General features: G+C 44.4%; 1 protein-coding gene across 10 annotated transcripts in view; it reads right to left on the bottom strand.

Moving 5' to 3' along the window:
* Positions 1-2,477: 2,477 nt before the first annotated feature.
* LOC146359716 (solute carrier family 22 member 3-like) overlaps positions 2,478-14,515 on the bottom strand; it is a 49,966-nt gene continuing 37,928 nt past the window's right edge. For 7 of the 10 annotated variants that reach the window (XM_084827957.1, XM_084827960.1, XM_084827962.1 and 4 more), the window contains 4 exons: positions 7,200-7,308; positions 5,153-5,265; positions 3,595-3,694; positions 2,478-2,828 (listed from right to left, as the gene is read on the bottom strand). In XM_084827957.1, coding sequence (XP_084684083.1) covers positions 2,771-2,828; positions 3,595-3,694; positions 5,153-5,265; positions 7,200-7,308 — 380 coding nt within the window. In that variant the 3' untranslated portion in view covers positions 2,478-2,770. The remainder of the gene's footprint in view (positions 2,829-3,594; positions 3,695-5,152; positions 5,266-7,199; positions 7,309-14,515) is intronic. The other 3 variants (XM_084827963.1, XM_084827964.1, XM_084827965.1) reach the window with 1 other exon arrangement.

Below are 14,515 nucleotides of genomic sequence, written 5' to 3'. Positions count from 1 at the left end.
CTGGCTCCGCCGGGTTCTGCTGGGGGGGGGGGAGGCGCTCCGTCCCTCCCCCCGGAATCCTTGCCGGCCAGCTCCACTCTGTGGGGATTCCGCAGAGCCACCAGCCGGCTCCGCCAGCAGCCGGACATCTGGCCGCTGGCTAGCAGGGATGCAAATGGCGGCAGCCGTAGGCGCCGCTGTTTGCGTCCCTGTAGTCAGCCGTGATAGGCTACGTAAATTTTTACGTAGCCTATCACATCTGACTTTAAAAACAAAACAAAACAAAACCGCACATATGCAAATGGCGGTGGCTATGGCCGCCGCCATTTGCGTTCCTTATTTTGGCCCGTCTTAGTCTACGTAAACATTTACGTAGACTAAGACGGCGAAAATAAGGGGAACGCAAATAGCGTAGCTGCCATTTGCGTATGCGCGTTTTTAAAAAAAAGTCAGATGTGATAGGCTACGTAAATCTTTACGTAGCCTATCACATCTTTTTTTTTCTAACACTGGAAATGGCAGTGGTGGCAGCTGGTCGGAAAACCGGCCACCACAGCCGCCACCGCCAAAGCTGCCGCCAGAGCCGCCGCCACCTGGAAGATCCGCCCCAGGTAAGTCTTGTCCTGGGGGGGATCCGCGGGGGGGGTGAGGGGGTGGCAGGCCGTTCCGCCAAGGAGTTCGGGGGGCTGAATGCACTGGTATTCGGCCTCACCAAGATCCATGGCGGAATTCTCTGCCATCCCTAATTCTCATACTCATCAAAAGATGCATCCAACCAATTCAATGTGGCCCAGATGTGCATCACAATGTGCTAATGCACATGCACTTCTGCATTATATGTGTAGAAGGCCGCTTTCCCACACAGAGTGTCTTCGCTGGAACAGGGCAAAGGAATCCTGCCAGGAAAAGTGCTGAAGCTGCCTTATAGCTGAGTCTGCAAGCTGATGGGGGTAATCAACACCGACTAATGGGCAGCTAGCCACACCTGGAAAATGACAGCATTAGTCTTCAGCTTCCTGGGAACGTACCTGGAATGCACAGAACCTGACTGGAGGTCATATCCATCCGTAATAGGAGATGGGAATTTTTGCCTAGTTCCGACAAAGTGCTGCTATAGGAAGTGGTTTGGCTGGTGTTGCTTTGAGACTAGCACATCTGTGCTTGCTGCTATGGCCCTGGAATACCTACTCAGCCTGTGCATTGTCTTGAAAGTAAAGATAATCACAAAGGCTCTATACAAGCCCATTCGTCGTCCCCCCCCACACACACACTAAAGTCTGTCCTTAATTTCTCACAACCTATTGTGAGAAAGTCTATCCTTAATTTCAACAACAACCTATTATTTTTTCTTCTTCCATTCTATTCATAAGGTGAGCACACTGGAGCCTTTCTCAGAACAGAGTAATACTTCGCCAGCTACTTTTCTTCTGGCAGATGTTATGCCACTGTCAGTTCAGCTGCTTTCCAACTCCGGTCCAGCAGCTGCTGGGTGGGGAAAAGTACTCTCCTCCTCTGAGCAGTAAACAGAAGCTCAGGGCCAAACAAGATGCGAGATTAAACTCTCCTTGTGTATGATGTGCAGGTAAAATGCAAATAGCATGTCCTGGGTGTGGGCTGATAGTTACTGGGATCCCTCCAGTTGATCCCTCCCCCCTCTGCCATGGTCATGAAGAAATTCCTCCTCGGAAGCTGCTGTTTGCTCTGGGAGGAAATCCTACACAGGCACCAGTGGAGGATTCCTGCTCAAAGCGAGTAGCACCTTGGAGGAGGATCTTCCTCAGAGCTGCAGCAAGGGAGCAGAGGGTTCGTTCCCCCTCTGCACCTGCTGTGATCCCAATGACTATCAGCCCCCGCCCCTCTGGCCGCTCAGCGGATGCTGCTTGCAGGAAACAAGTGAGGGTATGTATTGTTGCTTCTCGAAAATGGCGTAAATGAAGCAAAGTACTAATAGCACCTGCAAAGTTCCTTAATCTTGGATTTCAACAGCTGCAGGCTGAGCACTCCATTGCATCCATAGAGCCAGGCTGGCACTCTGGCAGTCCCAGTCAGTCCCAGATTAATGACACAGTCCCAGAGGATGAACATGGTGCAGTGGATAGAATGCTAGGTGCAAACTCCTGCTCCGCCACGAAGGTCACTCTGGAGCCTTTGGCAGGTAACTGTCGCTCAGTCTATCCTACCTAGAGGGTTGTTGTGAGGATGAGGTGGGATGTTCCCATGCCTGCTGCCCTGAGTACTTAGGATGAAGCGTGATAAGAACCCTGTAGAAGTGTAATCAGTGCATGTTTACTCTTGTTTGTATCTTTAAAATAGGAAATGTTAGTTTTCCATTCTGATTCAGTTCCACTGAATAATTTGAATGGTTTTGTTTTCAGGTTTTATCACAACGTTGTGGATCATGTCAATTTCTCCCCCATGCAATCCAATTTTGAAGCAATTGCGCTCATCAATTAGAGAAGAGAAAGACAACCAGGTGGGGCAGCCATATACAAAGAACCATGATCCAAAGTAAAACAACTTATTTAATGGAAGTGATTAAATTACAAGAGCCACATGTAATAGTTCCCTATCTGGAAACAAAAGGCTCAGAAAATACGTTCATATTTCCAAAGTCCATAGAAAAATACCAGGTTTACTTCATGTGTCTTTACATTTTGGAAAGGTGCTTTTAGGGCTAGTCATGATGACACAACTGGATCCTCCCTCTCCATCTGGCATGAGAATGGCATCCAACTGGCATCCAACGGAGAACCCGGTGACTGATGATTTCCTGGCAGCGTTTGGCAAAAGGTTACACGTATGTGCTGGAATTCTGTTGTTTAGGTTTTCCACAACGTCTGTTGAAACAGCTGTGATGACATGAGGAGGAAAAAAATAGACTTAATTGTGGAGCAAAGTTTGATTTAAGCAGAAATGTGTGCTTTTTCAGATCAGGCTATCCTTGAGACTAAGGGCTAACTACACTGTACATTAAATCCTTCTTTGCAGTTGTGTGCATATTTTGTTAAACAGCAACCACACAGGATCCTGATACAGCCCATGGTGTAAGTGGAGGGAGGTTGTGTCCCAATGAAACTGCTCTCCCTGAGAGTGCTATTTGCCCTAAGACGGAAGCTGCTATTGGACTTGTGTGGTGTAGTGGTTAAAGTGTCAGACTGGGGAGACTCAGGTGCAAATCCAGACTCAGCCAGGAAGCTTGCTAGGTGACGGTGGGTCATTCACTGTCTCTCTGCTTAACCTAACTCACAGGGCTGCTGCACGATTATAATGGAGGGGGACAATATACCCTGCCTTGAGCTCACTGGAAGAAAGGCAGGATAGAAATACACTGAATAAATAAACTGGCACCAATAGCAGCTTCCTTCCATAGAAGGAACAGCAGCTTGGAGGTGGGATTTTCAACAGGGCTGCAGCAATGGGTGTTGGGGGGATGATTAACTTCACTTATGCTGCAGTCACAATCTGGATTGGGGGCCCCCATGGCTTTTTGACACATACACACACACACACACACACACACTTTGGTTCCTAAGGCTAATGAAAAATCTGGTCTGGAAGTGTAACAATCCTTTTCAAGAAAGCACACAAGAAAATGTAAGGGTGGATAGCAGGTACCTTGATAGTTTTTCCACATCCTCTACTGTCTCTGGTAAGGGCAACCCCTTTGTCTCAGGTAAAAATGTGACTAGAATCCCACACAGAACAGAAAGTATACCTATGAAAAAGAGAAGTGGGAAACATACAATGTGCCGCATGCAGTGAAAAAAAAGATTTAACACTACAGGTCTAGGTAGTGTAGATGTGGGGAAAATAAAGCAGGGAAGGGCCTAAATGAGCAAGTTAAAGTATGAGCAAGCCCAGGTGCCACTACCCTGGGGTAGCAGCTTATAATAAAGTTGGGACATAACTTGTCAGACAGCGCAACAATTAGGACTTGAGCCTGATGCCTTTGGTGCTGCTGGGCTGGTACATCACCACCAATTACTGTGCAATCCTGGTAGTGGTGCTATGGTGTAGGTTAAGGGGTGGAGACGAAGCAGGTCCCATATAAGGCACCCTACAGGGTCTTTTGGCCCCTCGTAATCATAGACACACACATTAACCCAGATTTTTTTTTGCAACTTCTCTTGACCATTGGGATGGCCGCAGTGACTTTTGTTGTTGAAATTTTGGAGCTTGTGGGTCTGGAAATGGCCCCTGAAGATTTTTGTAATCTCACATTTTTCAGGTGGAGGTGCTTAGCATGATAGATACAAGATGGCAGAGGGTTGCAGACTGTCTTTCTTTAACTGTTAAGAAAACAAAATTCTTTGCCACTCCTCCAAGCAGTGGAGGAACTACAATAAGCAGCAGCAGCAGCCACCCTGCAGCATTCCTCTTAGAGCGGGTAGGGAATGTTTCTTTGGCCCAAGGGCCACATCAGTTCTTGGGGAAGACTTCAGGGGCTACATGCCAACAGTGGGTGGAGGCACAGCCCAAAGTGGGCCTTGCCCACGTTTGGGAAAAGTATGAGACACATGGAGCCTCCAGCAGCTCCAGCTGCCTTGAAGTGCTGGCTCCTGAAGAAGCTGGCTCCTTGCACCTCTTGCCTTTCCCTGGCAAGAAGCACATTGTCTTAGAGAATGCCCAATGGGAACGATGCTATGTCATAATGTAGCATTGTTCCTAGGCAGCCTTCTTGGTTTTTTTTTTTTTAAAGATGGCTATTCCCACTGGCTGAAAAATGTAAGAATGTCTCCCGCCTCCCCTGAAAATCCCCCCCCCCCCCGATTAAAGGTCCAGCAAAAGTGTGGGGGGCATGTTTGGCCCAGCCCTAGATGGCCATATTTGCACTTTAGTCCACAATACAGAACTGTGTCTGGTTCAAGGTCCAATATGTACCCGGCCTCCTGAGGACTGCACACACAGCAAGGCTGATACATGCTTTCAGAAGTGCAGGGTCAATGTAGATGGCATCACAAGGATGATCAGAAAAATTTCTGAGAGCTGGGAGAACATGGAGGGGGGAACTGGCTCTCAGCATTGCAAGCAGAATGTTCTGTTTTGCCTTGGAAAACTTAGTTGTATGAGGAGATAGGACTGCAGAGCAGTAGTGGGTGGTGAAAAACAATTCTAGTTCTCCTTCTTAAAAGAACCAGTAAGAGCAAAAGCAACTTTTAAAATAACATCTTACAATAGATAAGTAGAGGAAGCTCCGACCAGATGTCTGCTAGACGGTACAGCAGAAATGGGGCTACAATGCCCCCTATATCACACAGACCTGAACACAGTGAAACACCAAAGTTTCTATAAGGAAAGAAAAAGAGAGCAAGCATATTAATCAGGATATAAATAGTAGCTCTTCCACCATACTTCCATTCTGCTCAGATTTGTTTGTTTAAACTGATATTCAGTATTGACCTTGGAATATAAGGGCCCCTGGTAAATGTCCCCTCAATGTTTCCTTGAATAAGAGCTGATAGTAAGATGGTGTTGGGGAAGCTCTTTCAGCTTAAGGGCTGAATTCAATTTCAGAGAAGCTCTCAGGGTCATATTCTAGGGGTGGGCAGGGCAAAGGGGGTGGGGTGGACCAAAGGCAAACAGGGTAGGGCAAAAATACAATCCATATCTGCATATTGTAGCTTGAAGCTCTTACAGCCAGCAACTAAGCCTTAGGAGAGGCAGGTCAGCCTTTTAGACCTCTGAGGACATAGGCCACTGAGCCGCTCTCACCTTCCCTTTTTCAGGACGGTCTTTATCTGTCATGTATAACCCTATGGCATCGTACACATGTATTCTCATAGATAAAAACTTGAAAGGAAAGGCTGGATTTCTGGTAATGTCCAAGATCCCGCAGGTTGAATCCATGTAGACAAGGTGTATGTGTGTGTGTTTAATTTTGATTAAGGATTCAATCCTATGTATGTTTAGACAAAAAAAAATTCCTACAATCCTCAGCATCCCCCAGCCACCATGGTGGGCTGGAGGGATGCTGGGAAGTTGTACGACATTTTCCATCTAAACATGCATAGGGCTATACCTCCCAGGAAAGAGCTTTGTATGCTCATGGGATTTTCCATCCACAGCTGAATATGGGAATACTGTGTACACAATGGGATCTGGATTGCATATACCATAGAGTGAATATAGCCAGACATTTTACTCCTGTTTTACCATACATCTGCATTTCATATGTGGTAGAAATTCTCCATATTACTTGGAAGGATGATGCGGACAACCAGCATGCCAAACTGTGGAGGACACTAGCTGACCACCCCCAGCAGTCCCAAAACAGCTTGTTTTATTGCTTTCCTATAGGCAAGCTCAGCACCAGCATGCAGCATAATCAAGCAAATGCTGGGGCCCTGGGGACCTCACAGAGCCCTCCACTGCTGCTGCTGGGGCGCCATGGCTGATATGGCTCAGCTGGGTGGCTGCGGGTGACTGGAAGTATTGCTGGACCCAGCAATGGTGCCAGTTAGAACTCAAGGTCCATATAGTGTGCCTGTACTTGCTGGTGCTACCGTCTTAATTATGCCAGATGTATGTATGTTGGGGGCGGGACCGGCACAATTAAGATAGTGGCACTGGCAAATTGAGTTAAGCAGCCATGGAGCTCTGCTCAGCACGACTGCCAGGCCACTGGTAGCCAGCAGGGACTGGAGCTCTGGAACTTCGCAATGTGCCTGTACCACCATCTTAATTATTCCAGCCCTACCAACAGCACACATATATCAAGGGGGAGGGCAGTGTAATTAAGGTAGTGTTGCTGGCAAGTGCATGTGTGTCACGTGGGCATGGAGCTGAGCAGCCAGCAGGACCTGGAGAGAGGCCTGGAGATGGCAGTCAGCAGAGCTCTGGGCCTGTGCAATGTGCGCCCACCCAGTACCGCCACTACCAAGTAGTAAATGGTGGATGCCGGGCAGTTGCAGGGGGCCTCACCAAGGGCAGCTTGCTCGGAGCCTCACAAAGCCTTGACCTGGGGCCCTCTCATCTTACAGCGGTGGACTATAGATCACATAACCAGGTGAGGTCGTCACCTCCACAGACACATTAGCATAAGATCTGGAAACCTTATAAACTTGGCTAAGTTTCAATGCTTTCTTTCATTGGCTAAAAAGCCCTTTCTGCCAACCAATAGTTGATGGACTTTTCACAGGAAGATTAGACTTTCTAATCCAGTGCTGATTTTTGTTGGTGTATGACGCTGTGACATTTTTCAAGAAGTGTATTCTGTTTACCTGAACACTGTAGGATACAATTCAGAATTCACAAGATAAACCAGTTCAAAAGTTATGGTGATCCCCAATCTTGCCACGGTGGCTACTGATGTACTTAACCATGGGATATCTGTCGAGACATGCAAATGGAACATTAACAGCGCAATCCTATGCAGGTCTACTCAGAAGATCAGTCCCACTGATTTCAATGGGGTTTACTCCCACATTAGCAATCATAGCCTTGCAATGTACAGGAATTCATTTAACCATGGGAACCAGATATCAAGATCCTATTGCTGATCCCATTTACCATGACTTTATATTGCTCCATAACCTGATATACTACTCTACCGCCCTGATATCCTAAGATGAAGTTAAAATACTTTAAATAACTAACTAATTACATAACTGCTATTAATTCAGTGAAATCTCTTCACAGATAAATAAGCAAATGAGATGATGCTATGTTCTTCCCAGCTAAATTCAGAATCATAATATTTGGAACTGGCAAAATGGAAGTTTAAAAGGATACTGTTTATTCATTTTCCAATGTTATTTTTACCTGCCGCTGGCCTAAGGGTAGGGAAGAATTAGGTTATCCATTTCGGTGAGCAACGAGAAATGAACAAGAAATGTAATCTCCAGATTTTAAACAACTTAGCAGCATTACTCACATTTACCTGTAGGTAGCACTAAAAGACTGCTTTTTTTGATATGCCATTGTTGCAAGGTTAGCTTTTAAGTAGGTGTAAGACCTCAGGCCTGAACCAAGCTATTAGTAGGGATGTCAGAGAATTCCACGACAGACCTCGGTGAGATCTCCGAGACAGATCTCAGCCCCCCGAAATCCATTGCGAAATGAAGCCCCCGCCTCCCCCAACCCATGAAAGTTGGGTGGCATGAAGCCCCCACCCCATGAAAATAGTGCGAAACGAAGCACTTACCTGCTCCCGTCAGCACCGACTTGCGAATGGTGGCCACCCTGCGGCCACCATTCGCTTCCTCTTTAATGCCGTGATAGGCTACGTAAATACATACGTAGCCTATCACAGCAGGCTAAAAAAACCACAAACGCATATGCAAATGGCGGCGGCTACAGCCACCGTCATTTGCGTTCCTTATTCTTGGCCGTCTTAGTCTACGTAAATATTTATGTAGACTATTATGGCCAAAATAAATTGGAACGCAAATAGCGTAGTGGGCGCTATTTGCATTCCCCTTTTTTTTTCGCCGTAATAGTCTACGTAAATATTTACGTAGACTAAGACAGGCAAAAATAAGGAACGCAAATGGCGGCGGCCGTAGCCGCCGCCATTTGCGTACACAGGTTTTGTGTTTTTTTTACCTAGAGCCCTCCGCAGCCAGAAATCCGGCTGCGGATGGCTCTGGCCTGGGCCTGGCTGGCTGCTCCGCGGAGCCACCGTGGAGCGCAGCTGGCCGGTCGAGGATTCCGGGGGGGAGGAACGGAGCGCCTCCCCCCCATCGAGGATTCCGGGGGGAGGGACAGAGCGCCTCCCCCCCCCACCGCGACGCAGATCCACAAAACGGTAAGTGACTTTCATACATCCCTAGCTATTAGTAGTTTTAGAGGGGCTCACTTAAATGATCCATAATGCTCTCTGACTTTGATTCAGTTGGCTGCTGTTTTCCCAAACAGGCCTCTTGATATACCAGGATGAGTCAAAGGTCAATAGAGTGGCCTCAGCACATTCCATACTAACGAGCTGCAGTACCTTATCAGAATGTGCCTGGAAAGTGAAGCTTGTTTGCCTTAAAGCTGCAGGTGTCTGTGCCGGGAAAGTTCTGATTGTTTCCCTTCTGACCAAGTGCTGTTAGCCTATGCTGGGAAAGTTGCCGATGAATGCTAAATAATGCTTGCTGCTGTCATGCTGCCTCACTGCTAACATGTATGGTATAAAACCCATTTTACCCCATGGCTCTGGGTTCAGAGAAGCTGTCTGATCCAACCATTGGGTACGCCTGTGTGCTGTAAGTACTCAATAAAGTCTCCTTGTAAGCAAACCTGGATCTGGCTTATCACTATCTTGGCACCTCTAAATTAAAAGGCCTACTGCAGGGGCAATACAGTAGGGATGTACAAGAATTTTGTTTCAGTTCACAAATCATCCATACTTGCCCCATTCACAACCCCGAACGCGAACTTGAGTGCATTATTTTAAAAAAATGTTTGTACATTCCCAAACTTGTGATTGCATTTGGAAAATTCATTGTTTGTTGGTTTGTTTTTTAATTCAGAACGATGAAATGTGCGTTTAAAAAGAAAAAAAATAATTTTCATGCTTTATCCAATAAGGGGAAACTGGACTTTTAAAAAATGTGCACAGAATTGCACACTTTCCCCATTTGAAATGCACACCTTTCCCATTCAAATGAACCAAAAAACATGTCACAAACAAAAATGCGAGTGAGCCAAAAAGCTTCGAAGAGACATTCAAAGAATTTCAGTGAGCTTGAACATCCCTGGTTCTTCCATCACTGCTTTAAAGGAAGCCACAGTAAGTGATTCTGTGATTTTCCCTAAGCTACACATAGTACAGTTAGATAATTTGAAAAAACTGATAATCATCTGTAGCATTACTGTAGCATAACAGCTTAACACATCAAATGTAGCATAACCTCTACCATAAAGCAAATTTATAATCTTCAAGAAGATACTGGAGATGAAATGCATCAACGGCAGATCTTATACACATCTTTTGGAAAAGTTTATCAATACAACTCTTTTTTACAAGAAATCTTGGGGACAGTAAAGACATTACAGTGTATGATGTACTATATATCCTCTAAGAGTGCCCTACTTGGATCTCTGAAAGGTCTCATTTTGGATGAAGACTTTGAATTTGTTACAGCCTTGCTCACTTCAGTCAAACTATAACAGCTCATGGGAATTCTTCAGAAATCCCTCCAATATGGGATTGTTATTGGTACATACAGACAGTTGCTAAGCTCACATTCTATACAAGAGCCAAGCAATTGCAACAAATAGATTTATCAAGAAGTTGAATTCATTTGTAAATCATTGGATTAATATATTTCAAGATGTTTATCCATATACTTTATTTTCTTTTATATAGCTAAAATAATTTTGTTATAACTTAAAGACAAGTACTTTATTTTAATATGTATATTCTCCGAAAATACAATAACAAATAACTTAATCCCCCATCCTCCCCCCCCCCCCGAAAACACAGTGGTGTGTGTGTATGTGATTTGCAGTAGGAAAATGGGAGAAAAGGAAATGGTTAAGAAGCCTCTTTCCTCCCATACTAGTCTTCTAGTTCAAAGCGCAGCTTCAAGGGTGTATTATATAAAAAAAAATGTGTTTTTTTTAAAAAGTGCAAAAAGTAATCACGGAACTTGCACTTCCACCTTTAAGATGGAATGGATGTTACACAGTCCCATTGAAACTAATGGGACTTACTTCTGAGTAATCATGCATATAATTACAGTGTCAATCACATTTGTTCTAGTTGCAATCAATCAATCAATCAACCAACCTCAGGTTGCCCCAAAGGCTACTGGGGACAAATCAATGTCCTTGTTCCATCCAGATAACTGCTTTTTGTTGGTTCCAAAGAAGGAACTGGGCTTCTGTTCCTTTAGGATGTACCAAACAGATCCTGGTTGTACTTGCTACTCCCCTGTCACCTCAGGGAGAACGTAACAGATTAAATTTATTTATTTAATTTATTTTTAGGTCACCTTTATGGGTAAAACCCTTTAATGGGCTATACCATGCTTATTTAAATGTGTTATCTCCCTGTTTACTCAATTTGTTCCCAGAAAGGATAGTGTTTTTGACTTGGGTGTTCAGGGAGGTAACAATGAATGTGGCAATGACAGTTCTTTTTGAATCCATTTGGATACAAATATGGGATTCTTATAACATCACACAGCATTCACTGACATTATGGAAAAGTCTGTCAGATTGTGGGATTTGACAGTGATGTCACAGCTTTGTCCTTTTGCGCAACTCTGAAAGTCTGAAGTCTACAGCAATCTGATAAATGAACCATTTGCCAACTGTTTGCTAAGCACCTGGAGCAATGGATTGTGCTGAATGTTCCTCAGGCTACTACTGGTGGAACAGAAACATTTGCACATAACCAGTGCAAGAAGAAGCATAGCTAAACAAATTAAAATCCAGGAAAGTAACTAATATTCCTGTTTCTTGCAATTCATCCCAAATCTTTACAATATGGTGACTGCACCATTTGGGCTCCCGACCCATTCCCTGGTAGGTAGTGAGGGTGCAAATAGGTTTTGTAATAATAATTCATATATATTTTCCCCAAATGATACCACCACCACCCCTTAAAATAAATTGGTCTTCTGGAAAAAGGAAATAATTTCACTGTTCTGGCAAGGAGAGCTCTCATTTTAGCATTAAACAGATGTATGCCTTTCCCACTCTTCTTTCCACAAGGACAAAGTAACAAATAAACAGAATATGTTTGCACTCTGTACTCTATTGACCGCATTTAATCTTTCAGTGGCCTAGTACTAATCAAGAGGTAATATAACTCTAGGATCTGGGAGTTCCTGGAATTGAGTTTTATTCAAGGTTGGTCTTACCTGTTTAAATCAACGGGATCTAAGTTAGACTAACATTGGATACAACCTACAGCTTCGGATGATTCTACCTAGTCCTTCAAAGTCACCATCTTTTCCCCAATGGTCCCTTTATGGTTTTTAAGAAAATTGCTGCTCTGTTAGTTTGGGCATGTCTGGTCAGGGGGTGTAGATATCACAGCCATGAGTGGATGATGCAACTATAGGACCACTGACCTGACAGGTGCTCTCAACTGACTCATTTGTTCAATGCAGGGAGGTCTGAGAGGGTGCTGACAGGTGATTACTAATAACAAGCTTTTCTCCATGACCATATCTTCCAGTGCTGACACGGCATCTGGCTGTGCTTGGACAATGAATGCAGATGAGGTGAGAGAAGCTGAATCCAGATAAGATGGAAGTACCTATTTTGGCAGGCACTGCGGCCTTAGTAGATAGCTCCTCTCTATGGCAGAAAGCGAAGAGGATCTAAACAGCCTCTTGTTGAGGGTGAAAGTGGAGAGTGCAAAAGCTGGTTTGAAACTCAACATTAAAAAAACGAGGATCATGGCATCTGGCCCCATCACTTCCTGGCATATAGAAGGGGAAGAAATGGAAGCAGTGACAGATTTTATTTTCTTGGGCTCCAAGATCACCGCAGGTGACTGTAGCCATGAAATTAAAAGAGATGTAATATATAAACAAATAGAGATGTAATATATAAACAAATAGAGATGTAATATATAAACAAATAGAGATGTAATATATAAACAAATAAATAAATTACAGAATAACCAAAAAAAGGGCCAAATTAGCAAACTGACAGCTAAAAAAATGAAAGGTCCAGCCTTTCCAAAATCCCAACTGTGAGGACAGAGGAAGATTTCTTAATCTCTTCAGGAAGGAGGTTCTGAGTTTGGGGGCCATGGCTGTAAAGGCATTCCCATCATGACCTACCATAAAGATGGGACAGAGAGCAGTGTCTGCTGACTAGATCTCAACAGCTGGGTGTTCTCAAACTCACATTTGCTGAGATAATGGAAATACAGGGGGGCAGGGCACTTACAAGGGATATTTGGTGTGGGTGAGTGTGTGTGGGAAGTACTTAATCTGCATACCCCTGCAAATGCCACCCCCACCCTGTCACATTTTTCCGCACATGGGTTTACTTCTGGTTTTAGGGCTGTGCTAGGTGGGAAAAGTGAGGCCGAAATCAGGTTTGCTTCTGGATACCTAGGGGAGTATCCAGTGTTAGAACAGACCTATTGAAATGAATGGCTCTTAAGATAATCGTAACTTAAGTCTCATTTATTTCAATAAGTCTACTCTACATAGGACTAATATTGGATACTACCCCTAGTTAGTTCATGGCATGTTTGAACTGTAGATTGTCTGTTTCACAGCTCAATCTCTGAAGGCCAAACATGGTTTAGAGCAAAAAATTTGTTTCACAAATGCCCTGCAGTTAGGAGGGTTTTAATTCATTGTTCCACAATGCAGTCCTGATCTGTACTGAGGGCCCTCGCATGTGCAATTTGCATGGAGAAAACAGATCCTGTTGAAGCAAATGAGAGCTTTTTACCGCCCGCAAATTGCAGGTGTGGGGCCCCAATCCAATCAGGACCGCTGTGGGAGGCAAAGGGTTAAAGCCCCCACAGCCAGACCCACACCAGCTCTCAGTGTGGATTGGCATATCTGTGCTGGATATGTGTGAAACAAAAATCCTGCACTCAGGGGGAAACCATGTCTGTAACATTATGTGTATTTTAACTTTTTGCCATTTTCTGTATGAATACTAGACCAGCTAAACAAAAAACAACGATAAAAAATTATGTGTTTATCTCAATGGCAAACCATTCAATATCACAGTAATTCAAGTCTATGCCCCAACCACTGAGGCCAAAGAAGCTGAGGTTGATCGGTTCTATGAAGACCTACAACACCTTCTAGAACTAACACCAAAAAAAGATGTCCTCTTCATCATAGGGGATTGGAATGCCAAAATAGGAAGTCAAAGAGATAACCAGGATAACAGGCAAGCATGGCCTTAGTGTACAAAATGAAGCAGGACAAAGGCTAATAGAGTTCTGCCAAGAGAACACGCTGATCATAGCAAACACTCTTTTCCAACAGCACAAGAGGCGACTCTACACATGGACATCACCAGATGGTCAATATCGAAATCAGATTGATTATGTCCTTTGCAGCCAAAGATGGAGAAGCTCTATACAGTCAGTAAAAACAAGACCTGGAGCTGACTGTGGCTCAGATCATGAGCTTCTTGTCACAAAATTTCAGCTTAAATTGAAGAAGGTAGGGAAAACCACTAAACCATTCAGGTATGACCTAAATCATATCCCATATGAATACACAGTGGAGGTGAGGAATAGATTTCAGGGATTAGACTTGATAGACAGAGTGCCTGAGGAACTATGGACGGAGGTCCGTAACATTGTTCAGGAGGCAGCAACTCAATCCATCCCAAAGAAAAAGCAATGCAAGAAAGCCAAGTGGCTGTCTGATGAGGCTTTACAAGTAGCTGAGGAAAGAAGGGAAGCGAAAAGCAAGGGAGAAAGGGGAAGATATATCCAACTGAATGCAGAGTTCCAGGGAATAGCAAGGAGACACAAGAAGGCCTTCTTAAATGAACAATGCAAAGAAATCGAGGAAAACAACAGAATGGGAAAAACAAGAGATCTCTTCAAGAAAATCAGAGATCTCAAGGGAACATTTTGTGCAAAGATGGGCATGATAAAGGACAAAGA

The sequence above is a fragment of the Heloderma suspectum genome, chromosome 1, assembly GCF_057233095.1.
Source record: "Heloderma suspectum isolate Gila_16-S chromosome 1, 16-S_ref, whole genome shotgun sequence".
NCBI lineage: Eukaryota > Metazoa > Chordata > Lepidosauria > Squamata > Helodermatidae > Heloderma > Heloderma suspectum.
This window is presented reverse-complemented; position numbering and strand designations above follow the sequence as displayed.